This window comes from Archocentrus centrarchus, chromosome 12 (assembly GCF_007364275.1).
Source record: "Archocentrus centrarchus isolate MPI-CPG fArcCen1 chromosome 12, fArcCen1, whole genome shotgun sequence".
Classification (NCBI taxonomy): Eukaryota; Metazoa; Chordata; class Actinopteri; order Cichliformes; family Cichlidae; genus Archocentrus; species Archocentrus centrarchus.
The window spans coordinates 6,065,791-6,083,153 of NC_044357.1; the positions used below are offsets into that span (position 1 = coordinate 6,065,791).

Here is a 17,363-nt window from a genome sequence, read left to right on the forward strand (position 1 = left end):
AGGATGGATTCTGAAGTGTACAGGTCTGTATGCTGCTCAGTTTCAGCCAAATGCTGCACAACTGATCAGGATAAGTGGGTCATGAGCCAAAGCAATCTGCAAAAGCAGCCCAAGAAATGGGATATTTTTCAAAGGACAAGTCACTTACCTGATGTCAACCCAGTAGAGCATGCATTTCAGTTACTCAAGACAAAACTAAGGTATTAAAATGAATCCTTAGATTTAGAATTATGTTAGACTGTTAGAAAATGGGAGACTGTATAAAGATGGCTGTAATTCCTAAACAGTCAATGTTTTCTGAAACTCTGAATTACAGCTGAAAGTCTGCACTTTTGATCACTTTCAATGCAGATGTTCAGTGTTATAATAACAATCTGACAGGGACAGAGGTTGATGCAGTAATGTTAATTTTATCTCTCCACAGTATATTCAGATGGGAGTGGCCTTGACTGGCAGAGAGCACCACAGTCATAAAGATTGTCGAACCATTAAAGTGGGAGTTTTCAATACGCAAGATTGGGGCACATCTTTGGCCTTTGTTCTGATAAATATACATAAAACTGATAGCTGTTTGTGAGATGTCAGTCTCCATATTACACGATCATCTCCCAAACAATGGTAAGTATTGTGAAAGAATCTGGCTGTACATACTAGGTGGTCCATTGTTTCAGTGTATTACTTATTTTTTTCTCGCAGGCGTTTCATGTTGCTTGTTTTCATGAAAAGGTAAACAGGTGCGTGTCAACAGTCCCTTTAATTGGTTTGAACATGTCACCCACTGTGCATGAAATGTGAGGGCCATTCACTTTCCCCGTTAAGTGAAAGAGCAATTACCTCAGTGTGGAATAGTGTAGAGGATAATGAGCAATACTTTAACAGCCATGCAAACAGGCGGGCCCAGTGGGATTATAATAAGCCTGTCTGTAATTAAAATGATAACCACTGTTGCATGTAATAAACTGTCAGAAGCTTAGGGAGGCATAGTGGAGGAAGATGCTGGGTTTCTCTTTGAAGACACTGATCCACAGGCCCATTTTAGGTCTTCAACAACAGAACTATTTTTGTCCCTTTTTGTTGCTTGTTCTTGCTTTTTCAAAACCTCAGATGAAAAATGTTGGTCTGGTTTTTGTAGTGTGCCACAATCAGGCTTCCCTTCACTTACTTCACTGTCTCACTCTCACACCAAATATTGTTTTTTATACATTTGCCATGATTTATTCTGCTTTAGCTGTGTGTTTGCAGGATGTGGGGCACTGCAGGGCAACAAAGCAGCACATTCATCAGCAGCTCTTGCACAGACATCGCCATCTATTGGACAGTCAGTGATATGTCATGGCTTCAATCCTTCACTGGTAATAAAAAACAACAACAAAAGTGTTAAACCGATGTGTGTGCAACCCAAACATTTTCATTTTTAATAAAATTATAGTTCAAATCTAGCTGCAGCTGTTTGGTCTGCATTAATACCATTATCAGATATAAGAAAAGTGTTATTTCAAGCAAAGCAGCAGCAAATAGCATGCAAGTATTACTGAGGACCACTTCCTAATAACTTCTGAATCTGTCCCTAATAATATGCCCTTTAACAAGGGGACAACTAGTGATATAAAAGCAAAACTCACATATAAGCCTCTATAATTGTTTTTTCTACTATAATCAAGCAGACATTGACTCTGCTTTATAGTTTGAAAGCTTTTTGCAGAAACACAGAGCTGTGGCTCCTGAGCTGGTGTGTAATGAACCAACAGACTGTAACTAGTTAAACATCCACAGAAATACACAGAACCATTCAACCTTTGAGAAACTTGGTTAGTTGCTCTGCTTTGTTTGAACCTTTCTAGTTAGAAACCACATTATAAATCTGATGTAATTACCTCGCCCAGAGATAGGTGGAGGGAGGTGATGTTTTCACCCCACCCCACCCCACCCCCACCCCGTTTGTTTGTCTGTCTGACTATGAGCAACACTGATGAAACTGCAGAAATATTCCTTAGGGGCCCGAGAACATATGATTTCATTTTCAAAGTCAAAAGTCAAGGTCACCAAAAATGTAAAAAAAAAAAATCCCTAACTTAACTGTGAGTGTTGAGAAGCTTGTTCACTTATTCACAGTAAAGAAAAATGAAACAAAAAACAACAAGACTGACATTCAACCATAAGATGTTGCTGCTGTAAAAGAATTTGGGCATTCACGTCTCTACGGCTCAGAGATGGATAGCTATACTGTGAAACTAGAGGCAGACATGTGACAGGATAACGCCATCTGCAATGCCAATGAATTATTGGACACAAATCATCTTTCACAGTGTAGTTTGCACTGCCTTAACATTGTTGTACAAAATGTCTCCAAGGACACATAAACACCTGTCAAAGTTTACAAAACTTTGATTGTCTATCACTTCCACTCAAAGGTAATCCATTCATTACTTTACAAACACAGCCAATTTACCCTCCTTAATGACCCTCAGATACTGTGATGCTTGTGTCTGGCAACCTGTAGTATATAGCTGTAATGATTAGTTTAATAACCAAACTGATAATAAATCAATCATTTATGTCACTTTAATCAAAAATGCAAAAGACTTCTCTGTTACCAGTATATATATATATATATATATATATATATATATATATATATATATATATGCGCACAGGTAATCACAAAGGGCTGTAAATATGACCCTTGACATCCCTTAGAGCCTTTCACCATAATCTATGTGGCCATGCATTACTGTCAGTGAGGAGTTTTTCTCCTCCTGACCAGTTCATTGATATGCAGTGCATGTCTGTGGGCATTTTCACTCTTCCAGGCTGGAGGTACAGTAGGGGTGGTTCTTTTCAAAATTCACAAAGTTTTGTAGTCAGACTACACAGCAAGGTCAAACTGTCGTTTTCTCTCTGTTGCTGGAGAACTAATTGTACTATTCGAAACATTTTTTTCTTTCTCTGGGAGATTACAGGTTTGTCATAATGTAAAATCTCACCACTGGAAATATTTTCTAGCAAGTATTTAACAGATTTCACTCTCTTTCCTCTAAATAGAATTAATATTTACAATTGTTTTGAAGTCCTGTTCCCATGAATATTGTACAAATCTTTGTCTCTGTAGACAGTTGAGTGTTCCTTCTGCTTTTAAGCTGCCATATTTACCTTTGAAACTTTTCAAAATTTTGCACCATTTAACAATAAATACAACAAGTATAGCAGTGTGCCATGATGGAAAAAATATATATCCACCTCGTAAATAACAGCCTAAAACTGCAGCTATCAATTGCATTTGTCATGCTGCAGAACTGAATAGTATAAAGGAAAGAATTATGTACTATGATTGTGTTGTTTTGTTGCATTATATAATCACTGCAACACAACACAATTGAACTATATTTACTGATCTAAAGGCTGTGACTCATTTCAATGTGATGTTTGCACAGCATAAATTATGAAGCAGGAGTCATATTTCAGCAGTTTGCTGGTTCATTCATCACACTGAGCGTTCTGCTTCCAAAGTGTCAGCTGTGCACTGTCTGCCTTTAAAAATATCCCTTCACATGGGCTGTATGATTTAAGTATATATGATTTATATGATTTATACGTATAAGTGTGGATTGTGCCATCCATGCATTCAGTAAGCCTGTCTAATTTGTCCTCGTTGAAGTGGCATTTCATTTTAACATTTTTGGACTGGAGTGCCACTCTGGTTTATACTTTTTATGCTGGTAACAAGGCACTGGAAATATATTTGAGACCATTATGGCCACAAATTCTTATGAAACTTAGTGCACTTTATGAATGTATTGCATGCTGTGTGAGATATGTAACTCCCTTTTTTATAATCCTCATGGTATTTTACCAGTTCTTAAAGTCTTTTTATGAGGCATTTAAACTGCATGACTGACAAAAATAGTGCCCAATTAGGGACCAGGCGAAAGAAGCTTTTTATATTGACAGAGAACTGCTGACTTGATCCTGAGTTCCTATAGTATTTGCTTGGGGACACCATAACTTACTTGTCTCTTATACCTAATTTAACTATCTCATAAATGTTTAACGCACATTTTTTCTCCGTTCACTTTCTGGCTCTGATTTTGTCTACACATTTTTCAGGTAAAACGAGCTTAAAACATGAAGCGGTGATAATCGCTCTTTGATTTTGGAGCTTACGGAGAGCATTTGAAGGCGACATATTACGTCGCCGACGATTTTGACGAATCGCGCAGGAGCCGGGACGCCTCCCATCTTTCGTGCCGAGCGGAGCAGCTACAGTGGTGAGACACACGTATAGGAGTTCGGTCCATCTCTACCGCAGCTAGCTAACCCCGCAGCAAGGCCACTGCGGGAAGATGGCGACGGAAAAAGCAAAGCATGATGGAAGAGTTAAAATTGGACATTACATTCTCGGAGACACCCTCGGAGTGGGGACATTTGGAAAGGTTAAAGGTATGTGTAACAGTCTCGGGCGTTTGCGCATCCTGCCAGCTGCAACACGGTGGGAAATGGAGCTTTTAGCTTAGCTGCTAATTTAGCATGCTACGAAAGCTAACTTGTCGCAATGCTAGGGAGGTAACACACTTGTTGTCGCGCTGTTGTCTGAACTTTTTTTGGGGGGGGGGGGGGGGTAACAAAACGCAAATTTTAGTGCATGCATTTGTACTTTCCAGCAAAAAGAAGACGGCATAATTTTTTATGAAACTGGCCTGTAGTTGGTTATAAATTTGCCATTTAGCGTCAGCTGCGTTGTGTGCTAGCCTGCGAGTCGCTTTTTCGAGACATACACCGGGAAGTCAGCCCTTTTCATTGATATTAGCGTTGGCTTAGAGTACATATTGATGAGGTAAATGCCGTTTCTACTCCTTTGACTTTAAACCCACTTCTGCTCTACATTTATTCAAATGTAGTCGTATTTGCTATCCGAGTTGAAGTAATGTTAATGCTGAAGTTTAGATGGAGAGAGTTGGGCAAACTCAGCTGAATCTACGCCCACTGCTGTCATTGCACGGGGCTGAACGCTTAGAAGCTTATGCCAATATACAGTTTGAGTTGTATTAACATGAAGTGGACTAAACTACCTTTTTAATTTATTAAAAGCAATTATGTCTACGCGCTACTCTTTTTGTTTACCTCAAATGGTTTTCTGCTTCAGATAAACGCTAGATCAATTCATAATCTACTGAAATGAAGCGGAACGACCGCGAGCTATGTGATCGGTTAAATCCCAATGAGTCATCACCCAGCACTCCTCTATTTATTGTTGTTGAGGGGAAAGGGCTGGAGTTAGTGCTGTGTGATTATGGTTTTGATTACTACCGACACAACTGGTAAATCAAAAGCAGCTGTTTGCTAACTCCCCTGGGCAAATGCACTGTTTTCCCACCGTCCATTCAGATGCTATCGTTTGGTTTCTGGCATGGCTTGATTCTTTTCTCTTTCAGCTATGAGTACTCTGAAATTGACCTATTTGCTCATGTATTGATTGTGTATTCCACACTTACCTTTACAGATCATTTTTTTTTTGTCACTCCCTGGCTCTCTCAGCTAGGGACATTATAAAGGAGAGATGTGATTTTCATTTTGAAAGTTGTGATAGGAAGTGGTGATTTATATCTCCCACTCCTCACACTTCCTTCAGGATGTTGGCCCCTGTGCTGCTGTCTTTTGTTTTCAAAATAAGTTTCACCTCTAAGATGCGTAGCATGTCCAGTGACCTTTGTCCTAATTGTGTAACAACAAATGTCACTTAGGTTGTGTGATGATAGTTTTGCCTAATTCTTCATCCTTCCCTCTTTTATATGGCCTTGGTGTAAAAGAGTTTCTCATCCACTCTCGGTCTTTTTGTCTTACAGTGGGCCAACATGAGCTGACCAAGCACCAAGTGGCGGTGAAGATCTTGAACAGGCAGAAGATCCGAAGTTTGGACGTGGTGGGAAAGATTCGCCGGGAGATCCAGAACCTCAAGCTTTTCAGGCACCCTCACATAATTAAACTGTAAGTCCTAGATTGCACCCTGCTCACTGCTCCATAATCCCCCTGCCGCCACATTAATGCCACCCACTGAGCTATTTTCAGGCTTTTGTAGTGTGTTTTAGAATACATCCATCTAGGACAGTATCTGTCTGACTCAGTGCCCTCTCCCTGTTGTGCAGTATCGCCTGTTAAGTTATTCCCTCTGTTAGCCTTTCATTTTAGCATTCAAAAGTACATAGCTTTGTCTTTGTTGTGGCTTGCTGTATATCTTGCTCCATTGGCAGTACTGTCAACATCTGGCATGCTAAAGCGAATAAGTTAGTGAGTACTTTCAAATGAATAATTGTTTAACCTTACAGTTTGCACTGACTTTGACACTAATCTGGTCATCTAATTACACTGCTGTTGCTTTAATACAAAGGTGTATCAAGCAGTAATGGTAACTACAACTAGGCTCAAACACAACACAACAAACAGCATCAAGCTAAACTTACTGCTGAACAATTGTCAGGGGACTTCCTGTCTGGTAAGTGAATGTTCACAGGCTCAAGGGCACAGTTACAGGGTCATTAAACTGACCAGGAGGTGTGTCTAATTGCCTGAAATACCAGTTCCATGTCATGCATGCAGAAGAATGTAAACTCTGTGTGTGTGTGTGTGTGTGTGTGTGTGTGTGTGTGTGTGTGTGTGTGTGTGTGTGTGTGGGAGAGAGAGAGATGCCATCTTTGGTAGGGTGCGCAGACCACTGGGGCAAAGTGCTTACACTGTCTGTCTAGTAGGGATAATAACAAATGTAACGCAATACTGCTTCTTTTTATTGATGTTTGCTGCAATTGCAACACATCAGATTCACTCTTAGTCAATGTCTCTAACATCTGCTGAAGCTACAGTCTGCATGGCAGTCATTATTCCCTTCATGCTTGGTCCAGCCTGGCAGTTTTGTCATGGATTTACAAAAGCTAGTGGGTGTTCTCCTAAAAATATCTTAACACCGTCACATTGTCAATACTTTTTTCTTGTTGTCAGTATTAAAACTTGTGAAATCTGAGCTGTCGATGCTGCATAGATTACAGTGTGGTCTCTGGGAGTTATTACCAAGAAATTCTCCTGGTTTGATTCTACAGCTTGATGATGGTTATGTAAAATGGCAACAGATGTGGTTTACGTGCAAGGAGAGCTACACAGCCATTTTAGTGCAAATAGATGTAGGTATGATGGGTGCCACTAATGGACTGAAAGCATGCAGTGGAGTCTAGCTCATGTTCAGTACCTTTTTCTGTTTGGCAGCAGAAACATAAGAAATGCAGGATTGTTTCTATTTATTTTTTATATTAAATTATATTATTCAACACAATAATATTTTGCACAAAGTGCTGCTGTCATTCTCTCTTTTTGTCAACACCGAGGTCACAGCCGTGACAAGGAAGTTTCTTCCTGTTTGTGAAGAATTCCTTTTCTTCGTGACAGGAAAGCACAAATTAAGAGCCTTAACAATCTCCTGAGCTGATGGTTGATTAAATTACTTACCTAAATATCACTGTAAATGGGCTAAAATGGACCACTGGTGAAGTGACGTTAATGCTACAAATAAATGTCTAGTCTAGTGGACTACCCACCCAAGGCAATCAAAGGGGAAAAACTAAGCACATATTCCAGTTTTTCTCTGTAATAATTATTACAAAATGACGCATATCTGAAGATTTTCTTGTGTGTAATGTCTAACTCTTGATAACCCACATGATCTGTGTTTTGACTGTAGGTATCAGGTTATCAGCACCCCTACAGATATTTTCATGGTGATGGAGTATGTCTCAGGGGGAGAGCTCTTTGACTACATCTGCAAAAATGGAAAGGTACTTTAGTACTGGAAACTGTCTTGTATATTGATGTTCTATCTTTCACTCTTTCCACCTTTTCATATTGGACAGGTCTTGTATACATTCTTATTAGTGAAATAAAGAGAACACAGGCAAGTATTATATACTTGTTGTCATCATCGGGCTACAGTGGAGATTAAGTAAGCTTTGAACTTTGTAAACCGCAGTGGCTGAAAAAGATATTCAAAACACAGCATGAGGTGCTGCCTAGTCAGCAGTGATGTTCTAACTGAGTCGCAGGCAAGATCACACCTAATGAATAATTTCTGCTTTGACAGTTGGATGAAAAGGAGAGTCGGCGACTGTTCCAGCAGATCATTTCAGCAGTAGACTACTGCCACAGACACATGGTGGTACATCGAGACCTTAAGCCAGAAAATGTGTTACTTGATGCACATATGAATGCCAAGATTGCAGACTTTGGTGAGTAGTTCTTAAACCTAGTAGTCTTAACAGGAACCACTGTTTTAATTTGTTAATTATGTGCACAGCAGTAACCCATGAAGTTAATGTCCATGTGTTGTAGTTATTATTATTATTATTATTATTATTATTTTGTAGAGCACTTCCTATGACAGTGCTTTACAAAGCAAAGAATAGACAAAACAAATACTGTAACACAAAATGAAAATGCCATAATCATAATTGGAGCATAAAGATTTTAGAAAGAATCAAAAAGACAGTAATACCCTAAGAACTATATACAATAGAAAACAGGTGGGTAAAACCTCAGTTGAACTTGACAATCTAATGTCAGGCAGAATGCTTGTCTTTTTCTTAACCTTTGGGACCTTCAGACCAGTCTCCTGGGAATGAAGGAACCTTATAGGTATATATATTCTCAGAAGGTCAGTTAAGTAGCTTGGTGGATTTTATAAGACAGCAGCAGTACTTTAAATTCTGCTCTTGTATGAACAGGAACCCACTGAAGAGAGATAAGCACGTAATATCATATTTAGATGAACCAGTCAAAATGCAAGGTGCTGCATTCTTGCATTCTGAACCAGCTGCACACCTGTTTATGGGCGATCTTGGCAGTAAAGCATTGCAATAATCTATGAGATGAAAGAAAGCTACTCGTGTCACCTCTTTAATATGAGTGTCAAATGAAAGGGTTTGATCAAAAACACTCCGAGATTCTTTATCCTATCCTTACAGTGGAACACACAGTCATCAATGACTGTGACTCAGTCTTGCCAGTCCAGTCACTAACATCTCAGTTTTAGCTGAGTTCAGTGATAGAACATTTGCTGGCAACCAACTTTTCACCGCAATTAGGCAGGCCTTGATCTTAGCCAAGTCAGACCCATTTCCTATAGACATTTGCATAAATAATTGCATTACATCAGTGCAACAATAGAAGTCAATCCCCAAGGACTGCATCATCTAACCCAGTGGTGCTACATAACAGAAGTGGGCCAAGGACTGGCCACTGTGGGACTCCATCCTTAACAGTACAGAAAAACTTGATATTATAAAAAAAATCTTTCTGACAAGCAAGATCTCAACCACTGAAGCACCTCAGATGAGAAGTCAGTGTTTCATAAGCCTGTCTTTGAGTATATTGTGGTCCACTGTTCCAAATGCTGCACTGAGGTCCAATAACAAGATAAGAGGTTAATTTAGTCCATTGCAAGTAACAGATCATTGATCACCTTTGAAAATGCTGTTTCTGTAGATATATAAGTAAATAAGTAATTTGTTGACAGGTATCTCAGAAGTTTGAAACCACTTTCTCAAAAAGTTTTGAAAACTAGATTTGAAACAGATTTGTAATTATTGAAAAAATTTGCATCCAAGTCTGACTATTTTAGTATTTTGAAGGGCTTTTAAAATACCTTTCAAAGTATGAGCTTTTAGCACATAGGTAGATAGTCCAATGTTTTTATGAGCAGATCCCTGGGTTGTTTGTTATAATGTAAGCATCAAAACACACGCATAAACAAAAAACAAGCCAGATAACAATTTAAATCATTTCAGCAGTAATTTCTGGCAGTAGTGTGCCAGAAAATGTTTCAGAAAAGGTACGAAAGGAACGGAAAACTGATTGTTTTGCATTCATGTTTACTAGCAGCCACGATTTTCAAATATATGACAAGAATGTGACAGCTTTGCAAATTTTATATAGGAAATACATTTATAATGTTTTGTAAGCCTAAAGGAAGAGGCACACAATAAAACTGCAGTTATAAAACAATGGTATAAATACAACTTTTTTTTTTCTCAATAAACCATTGCACCCTCCCTGAATTTAGGTACGCAACATATATGGAACTAGATTCAAGACTGTGAACGTAGTAAAGTTAGGAAGGGTGTTGCATGTTGTCGGTTGTAAATTAAACCACTCCACCTTTGCCTGCCTTTTCCCTAAATTATTTTGACGCCTCAGAAAATGTTTTTTTGTCACTGTTCATGATTTATTTTTACCATTGCTGCCAGGGGAAAAAACTTGTCTCCTTGCTGTAAGGTTGAGCTGCAGTGACTTATTTCTTCTGTTTATTTAAACAGCAGAAATTATTATAAATCTACCTTGTTTGTCTGAAAGAAAATCAAACATTACTGCTTTAGCATTTTTCATGGCAGATATATACATAAAACCAAACTATGAATGACTATAAAACCCCAAAATGGCGTGAAATAGCATTAAAACAACTACATCTTTTTGTGTAGTAAATTGTTGGGCATTTGAAAAATGTGTATGCTATATAATGTTTAAAATACTGTGCAGGTTTGTCAAACATGATGTCAGATGGAGAGTTCCTGAGAACAAGTTGTGGTTCCCCTAACTATGCTGCTCCTGAGGTCATCTCAGGAAGGTAATGTCTTCTTTTTTTTTTTTAAATGATACTTTATGATTTATGATAAAATGAGACTGAGACAGAACTATAACCTTTTATTATTTTGGTATCAGGAAGAACAAAACCTAGTTAAAAAATGATTTTGTGATTATTTTTACGCCTTTAGGTTATATGCTGGTCCAGAGGTGGATATCTGGAGTAGCGGGGTCATTCTCTATGCCTTGTTGTGTGGAACACTTCCCTTTGATGATGATCACGTGCCAACACTTTTTAAGAAGATCTGTGATGGGATCTTCTTCACCCCGCAGTATCTGAACCCTGCAGTGATAAGCCTACTTAAACACATGCTGCAGGTGGACCCAATGAAAAGAGCCACCATCAAAGAGATCCGGTAAGCTTGGCGAGAGTATTTACAAAGTATTAAATCCTACAATCTGGCCTTTTCTTTTAGTCTAGATTGTTAATTACATTTTTTTTTTATGGCGAGAAGTGGCTATCTGGATGTAAAATTAGTTCTATTGGTGATGTTGCATTCATGATCTTTATCTATCAAAATAATTCTTCCCCACAGAGAGGATGAGTGGTTCAAACAAGATCTACCTAAGTACTTGTTCCCTGAGGACCCCTCCTATAGCAACAACATGATTGATGACGAGGCCCTGAAGGAGGTGTGTGAGAAGTTTGAGTGTACAGAGGAGGAGGTCCTTGCCTGCATATACAGTCGCAACCATCAGGACCCACTGGCTGTCGCCTACCATCTCATCATTGACAATCGTCGCATCATGAGTGAAGCCAAGGATTTCTACTTAGCATCTAGCCCTCCTGACTCTTTCCTAGATGACCAACACCTGACTTCGTCAGGTGCAGCCATAGTCAAGCCTCACCCTGAGCGCGTACCTTTTCTCGTGGCGGAGACTCCTCCCAGGAGTATCCGCCACACACTGGATGAACTGAACCCCCAGAAATCCAAGCACCAGGGTGTTAGGAGGGCCAAGTGGCACCTGGGTATACGCAGTCAAAGTAGACCAAATGATATCATGACGGAAGTGTGCCGTGCAATGAAACAGCTGGATTATGAATGGAAGGTAAGAAGAAGATATTATGTTACAATTTAAAATGTAGTAAAAGAAGTTGTGTCACACATCAGATATTGAATTTGGATTGCATTAAAATGGAGTTTAATAAGCTGTAAGTGTACTTTTAAAGGCGTAGCATGATGGATACATATTTTCTTCCCCTTCAATAATTTTCTAGGTTGTGAATCCATATTATCTGCGTGTGAGAAGGAAGAATCCTGTTACTGGGATGCTAGCCAAGATGAGCCTTCAGTTGTACACAGTGGACAGTAGAACCTACCTCCTTGACTTCCGTAGCATAGACGGTAAGTTTCACCTTCACTAGTCCCTACCGGTAGGTGTTGAAAGAATTTGCATTTAGGTCAGCACTCATTTGCATAATCACCCGGCAGGATACACTGATGAAGTTACTTAGCTAACCTGTGTATGGCTTAAAAATAAGGGAATAAAACTCTCAAAAGATCAACTATGAGGCAATTATTTATGTGTTAAAGTGCTCCATTAAATCTGTATCATAGCCTTATGTGCACATTCCCAGAAATGTAGCTAAATGTGGCACAGATCTCAAAAACTGTAGATTGAGCAGCACATGGATTATATCACAGTTAAACAAAATGTCATAGGTTGTAATTATATGCTATGCAGGGGCTAATATTCTGCCAGTGTAGATGTATGCCTTTGTTACTCTTTAGTAGCTCTGACAATTAGTGCATAAACTCTGTAGTGTTCTGAAGTTTCCTCTCATTCCTGCGTTTCAGTAAAAGTAACTGTTTAAGATTTATTAGCTATATAAACAGCTCAGTTTCACTTGTGATGGCAGAGCAATGCAGATACACCTGCGTACAAGTATAAATGCAAACAAGGACATCTCCCACTGTGGTGGGGACAGTACTATGAGGAAATTGTGTTAAAGAGCAGTCACTACACATCAGTGTTCAGATGATATTTAATTAATGAAGCTCAACAGCAGCAGTACAGCATGTATTTTGCTTTTTGCTTGTATTAGTTGTATTTATTAATTTTTTAAAACTAGTCTCATACTGCTTACACTCAGTTTTGTAAAGTTTGTGACCAGTTAACATTTGGTATTTCCTAAACTCAGCTCCCTGTATCGTCAGTGTCTGTGGATTTTGTCCTCTAGTACGCTGCCTCAGTGTGGAATTTATAAATGATTAACTCACGAAGAATGGGTTGGGAAGTCTGTGTAGGTGTTGGTCATTATCTCATAGGAAAACACGAGATTAAAGTGCTGTTATGGTCTTGTGAAAAACAGCACAGGCTTTCCATTTGAAGTCTATGAAGCATCGGCTTGATGCTACAGCCAAGTCAGCCATGAAGCTTATCTTTAGCTGAATTTGTATCTGATGACTCAGAAATACAGACAATATTGTGCTGATTGTTGAATTTATATGGGAGTTCTGCTGTATTTGTAAAATTAAATTAAGCATTTTATAATACATAGTTAAATGGTCATATCTGCCCAAGAATGACAGAAAACCTGCAGGGACAATGATGCCTTTAACCACATAAAATTAAGTACATGAATTAATAGTTAATTAAAATCCATTTAAAATTTTTGCATGACAGGATACATCTTAAATTAATCATTTACTTGTTTGCAGTAATGTTTATTGCAGGTCTGATGGTGCTTACCAAATCTCAGCAAAGTTATCTGGAAACTAAACTTTGAGAGACTGCAAAGATATTGAACTATTAGATCCAGTAGGCCTGGGCCAGTGCAACAGTCCAGCCTCCTGTGGAGAACCTGGGTGCTAATGCTACTAGCCCAAGTTCACAATAGGACTGCTGACTGCTTCACTGAGAAAAGTGATAGTGAAGCAGCAGTTCAAGCACTACCAGACCAGGCACAAAGGGAAGTTGGATGCATCCTTTGACATTGCATTTCAGTGTGTGTTTTTATTATTTTTATTATTATTATTAGTAGTAGTAGTAGTTTTTTAAGCCACTTAACATTGATTTATGGATCTTTTAAGTATTTAAAAAAGGTAATTAACTCAAGGGATGAGCCAATCACTCCAGCTATTTCCCATTGTCCTAGCAAATTATAAGGAAATGAGGAGTGGCTGAAGACCTTTGCACAGTAGCGTGCACTACGGACAATTTGACTCCCCCTCTTGGTGCAACTTTGTGTCCAGGCATGCCTGGTCATAATTTGTCCAAGCAAGGTGGAAATTGGGAATGAGGTAATTTTGTAAAATTATCATGGTCAGCAGTATTTTGATCTAGAAAATGAAAATAGTTGTATGCAGGCTGTATCAGCATTAAACCTGGTATTAACAGTGCATAACCACTGGGGCAAATATCTACATTTAGAGTATGTTCGTACTTTTAAAAAGCTGATTAGCTTATATTAAAATTAGTGTAATCATCGACCCCTTGTGAACATGAAGTTTCTCTGAAATCAGTGGCTAGGAAGGAGTCAGTGAACCGAGAGATGTTTGGGTGTTAGAGGCACTGACAGTTTAAAGTAATGCCCTCTTTAGCTACAGCTTTGTTGAGGGAAAATGTTGCACACTGGTTTCATCAGTGTTGGCTGACTCACATGAACTAAACCCAAAATTCTTCAAATTTCTTGCTGTCATTCATCTGTCACAGCTTATCTCAGCCATCAGCTTCACAGTACAAACCAATCTGGGTATCTGCAGTACAGCATCTTCATATCACTTTAATATAAAGAAAAGAGTGTGTTTTTGACTTTGTTGAAAATCTTATGACCCTGGTATAATCTAGCATAATAACTAATTTCACTGTTTGTGGCACAAAAAGATAAAATTCAAAACAGAATTTAATACTTCTACAGATACCCTGGTGATAAGCACTGAACTTTTTGTGTGTGAAAATCAGTTTCTGTCTTGTTGTTCAGATGATATGTTGGAGACAAAATCTGGAACTGCTACACCTCTCCGCTCTGGCTCTGTGGGCAACTACCGGACCACTATTAAGAACGATGTAGATGGAGCAGAGCTTCCAGGTACGCCTAGTACTGTGCACCCCACCAAGACCGCAGAAGGCTCCTTGACATCATCGTTGACCTCATCCATTGATTCAACAGGAGGCGGGGACAACGCATCTGTACCACGACCAGGAAGCCACACCATCGAGTTCTTTGAGATGTGTGCAAATCTTATTAAACTACTTGCACGATAGCTTACAAAACAATCGCTAGCCTTTTTTTCCTCTGAGTGTCTTTATAGCAATAAGCATGCAACCGAATCGTGGCTCGGTTCATCCTGGCTGAGGATGAAGTGATTGTTCCATGGCACTGATGCAGGTCGGTCTATCCTAAGCTGAAGGGATGTATACTGAGCTGACTGGGGATGCAAGGGGCTACTGGGGAAAGACAAATGACTAGCTAATTAATTGGCTAGGACAGAACAGCATTTAGGAACGGGGTTTTACAATTTCCTGAACAATTTACATCCCAACTATACATATATGCGCAAGTGATTACACTGAATTTTCTGTACTGTAGTCAGTGAGCACTGCTTTTAAGTACAGAGGGCAAAATCACATTCTTGCCTGCAGAGAAGGAAGCCACATGTTGAGGTTGGGAGTTTGGGTGGCAATCGTTGGATGCAGGAAGCACTTTTGCACAAGTTTCTTTTATTTCCTGCTGCTCTTGTTTTTGTTCTTTCAGTAGGGATCGGAGAATTGGTGCACGTGCACTGGGGCACTGTAACTAGGGTGGCCATACTCATCACATTCATTGGACTCTGAAGAAGTGCAGTGAATCCTGTATTTCTGTCCTGCATCAGAGACTAAAGAATGTGTTGATCAAATTTATGTTAGGTTTTTTTTTTTGTTTTTTTGTTTTTTTTTTTTAGAAATTCAAGTTGTCAGAGACTAAATTTCATGGTTTTGTTCTGTCAAAAAAAATTTGTTTGAATTTGTCTGTCCCTTTCATTTTTATATATAAAGACGTAAATATATTTATCAGTGCATTAACTAGGTGGAGTGTTGGTTCTAAAGGAATTGATTTTTTTTTTCTTTTTTTTTTTTTTCCTTTCTTGCATTAAGATGTATTGCTGGATGGTATATATTTTTCTTTTTTTTACGGTCTGGCTTGTAAATCAATATTAGTTTTATTTCATTCAATCACAGTTATTCTGATACATGATTGTCTTTAAACTTTAGAGAGCTTTTACTGTTTGAGAGTTATTTTGCCACGACAGTCAAAATCTAGAAATATAACTTTCTGTGTCACATATTAGAATGACAAGTTGATTTTGACTTTCATTATATTTTCTTTTTGTTTTGGTTTTTGTTTTAGATTAATGAATAGGATTTCAGTATGATTACTAAGTGAAATGCCTTTTGCCTACCTTTGTCTTGTAAATGCCAATCCATCACACATGTATAGGCCTCAGGGCTCAGTGAGTAGTAGCAATTACATGCAGTGCGTGGACAATGTCTGTTGGCAAGCGGATACATCCAAAATGTCATTTTTGGACATGTTTTATTCCCCTATACATTCCCTTGAAGGTTGACCTGGTTATAGGTTTTATGTTTTTAAACTTGAAACAGACTTGTGAGCTTGGAGTGATAAAGACCTGTTGGGTAGATCACACTTCTGGTGATATTATGCTTGCAAGCTCACAAAGTAGAGTTCAGTATGTCTTTGATTATAAGTATGATGTGTCTCAGTCCATTCCCTCTCCATGGTCTTAAAGTTTTAAGTAGTGTCTGTTTGGCTGCCTTATCATCAGTACTGTTTGAGTTTTATGTCAGTAAAAGTTGGAAATTATGCTGGTCAGAATTCTTGGTGCGGTTTTGAGGACTAAAGTCAGCTAATTACAGTCTCTTTATGATTAATTTATTGGTTATTCTAGGTGTTTTTGCTTTACCATAAAGGGAAAAATCTAACTGCAAAAACCTAAAATATCTGATCATGTCATCTATTTTATAGTTATCACTAACTGCTGCCATGTTAAAAAAAAAAAAAAAAAAAAAAAAAGGCAACAAGGATAATCATAATTTTTAAGAAATTGTATTTTTTCATTTAATTTCAACATGTCCTTACTGTAAAGTCAGAAACTTACGAAGTTTAAGAAATGTCAGCAGTTGAAGTCTTTATACTGTTAAGCTCTCAACAGATTTAAAAATCCATATCTCAGTTGTATGAACAATTTACATTTCTGCGATATAATTCAACAAAAGCTAAAAGTGTCAGTTAATGTGACCATCTTGTATCTTTTGCTTAAGTTCATATTTGAGCTACATGTTTCAGAGAAAGAAAATATAGGGATCGTGCTAAAGGCACACACACTATATGGTCTTGGAGTTGCAAGTTCTGATAAAAATTAGCTTCATGGCTTACTTGATTTGTTTTGATTGAGATGAAATTGTGCTTTTTTTTTTTTTTTTTTTTTGGCATCTGATGGAGTAATGTTCTAGTGGTCTATTCAGTTCAGCATCTGTTTCAAAGAATTATTCTGTTATTGTTTGGTGTATAAGGGGACCCAACCAGACTGACCAGTGTAAATCTGAATGGACAGTATTGAATCATTTATATACACAACTGCATAATAAACTGCTAAACTGCACACATTTGTTTATAGTATTTTTACAGCTCAACCTGAAACTTAGTACAAATTTAGAATATATATATAGAATTTTAAATTTACCACTTT

General features: G+C 38.3%; 1 protein-coding gene across 1 annotated transcript; it reads left to right on the forward strand.

Moving 5' to 3' along the window:
* Positions 1 to 4,246: 4,246 nt before the first annotated feature.
* prkaa1 (protein kinase, AMP-activated, alpha 1 catalytic subunit) lies at positions 4,247 to 17,276 on the forward strand. Its single transcript, XM_030743031.1, has 9 exons — positions 4,247 to 4,437; positions 5,841 to 5,982; positions 7,721 to 7,814; positions 8,117 to 8,261; positions 10,567 to 10,654; positions 10,803 to 11,027; positions 11,208 to 11,721; positions 11,891 to 12,017; positions 14,597 to 17,276. The coding sequence occupies exons 1-9, from the start codon at positions 4,341 to 4,343 to the stop codon at positions 14,878 to 14,880; spliced, it is 1,716 nt and encodes a 571-aa protein (XP_030598891.1). The 5' UTR covers positions 4,247 to 4,340; the 3' UTR covers positions 14,881 to 17,276.
* Positions 17,277 to 17,363: the final 87 nt, after the last annotated feature.

Bases quoted from the DNA above. Each gene is read 5' to 3' on its own strand.
- prkaa1 (XM_030743031.1), top strand. From the start codon at position 4,341: ATGGCGACGGAAAAAGCAAAGCATGATGGAAGAGTTAAAATTGGACAT. The intron at 7,815-8,116 runs GTACTTTAGTAC...CTGCTTTGACAG, and splicing joins ACATCTGCAAAAATGGAAAG to TTGGATGAAAAGGAGAGTCG. The intron at 10,655-10,802 runs GTAATGTCTTCT...TTACGCCTTTAG, and splicing joins CCTGAGGTCATCTCAGGAAG to GTTATATGCTGGTCCAGAGG.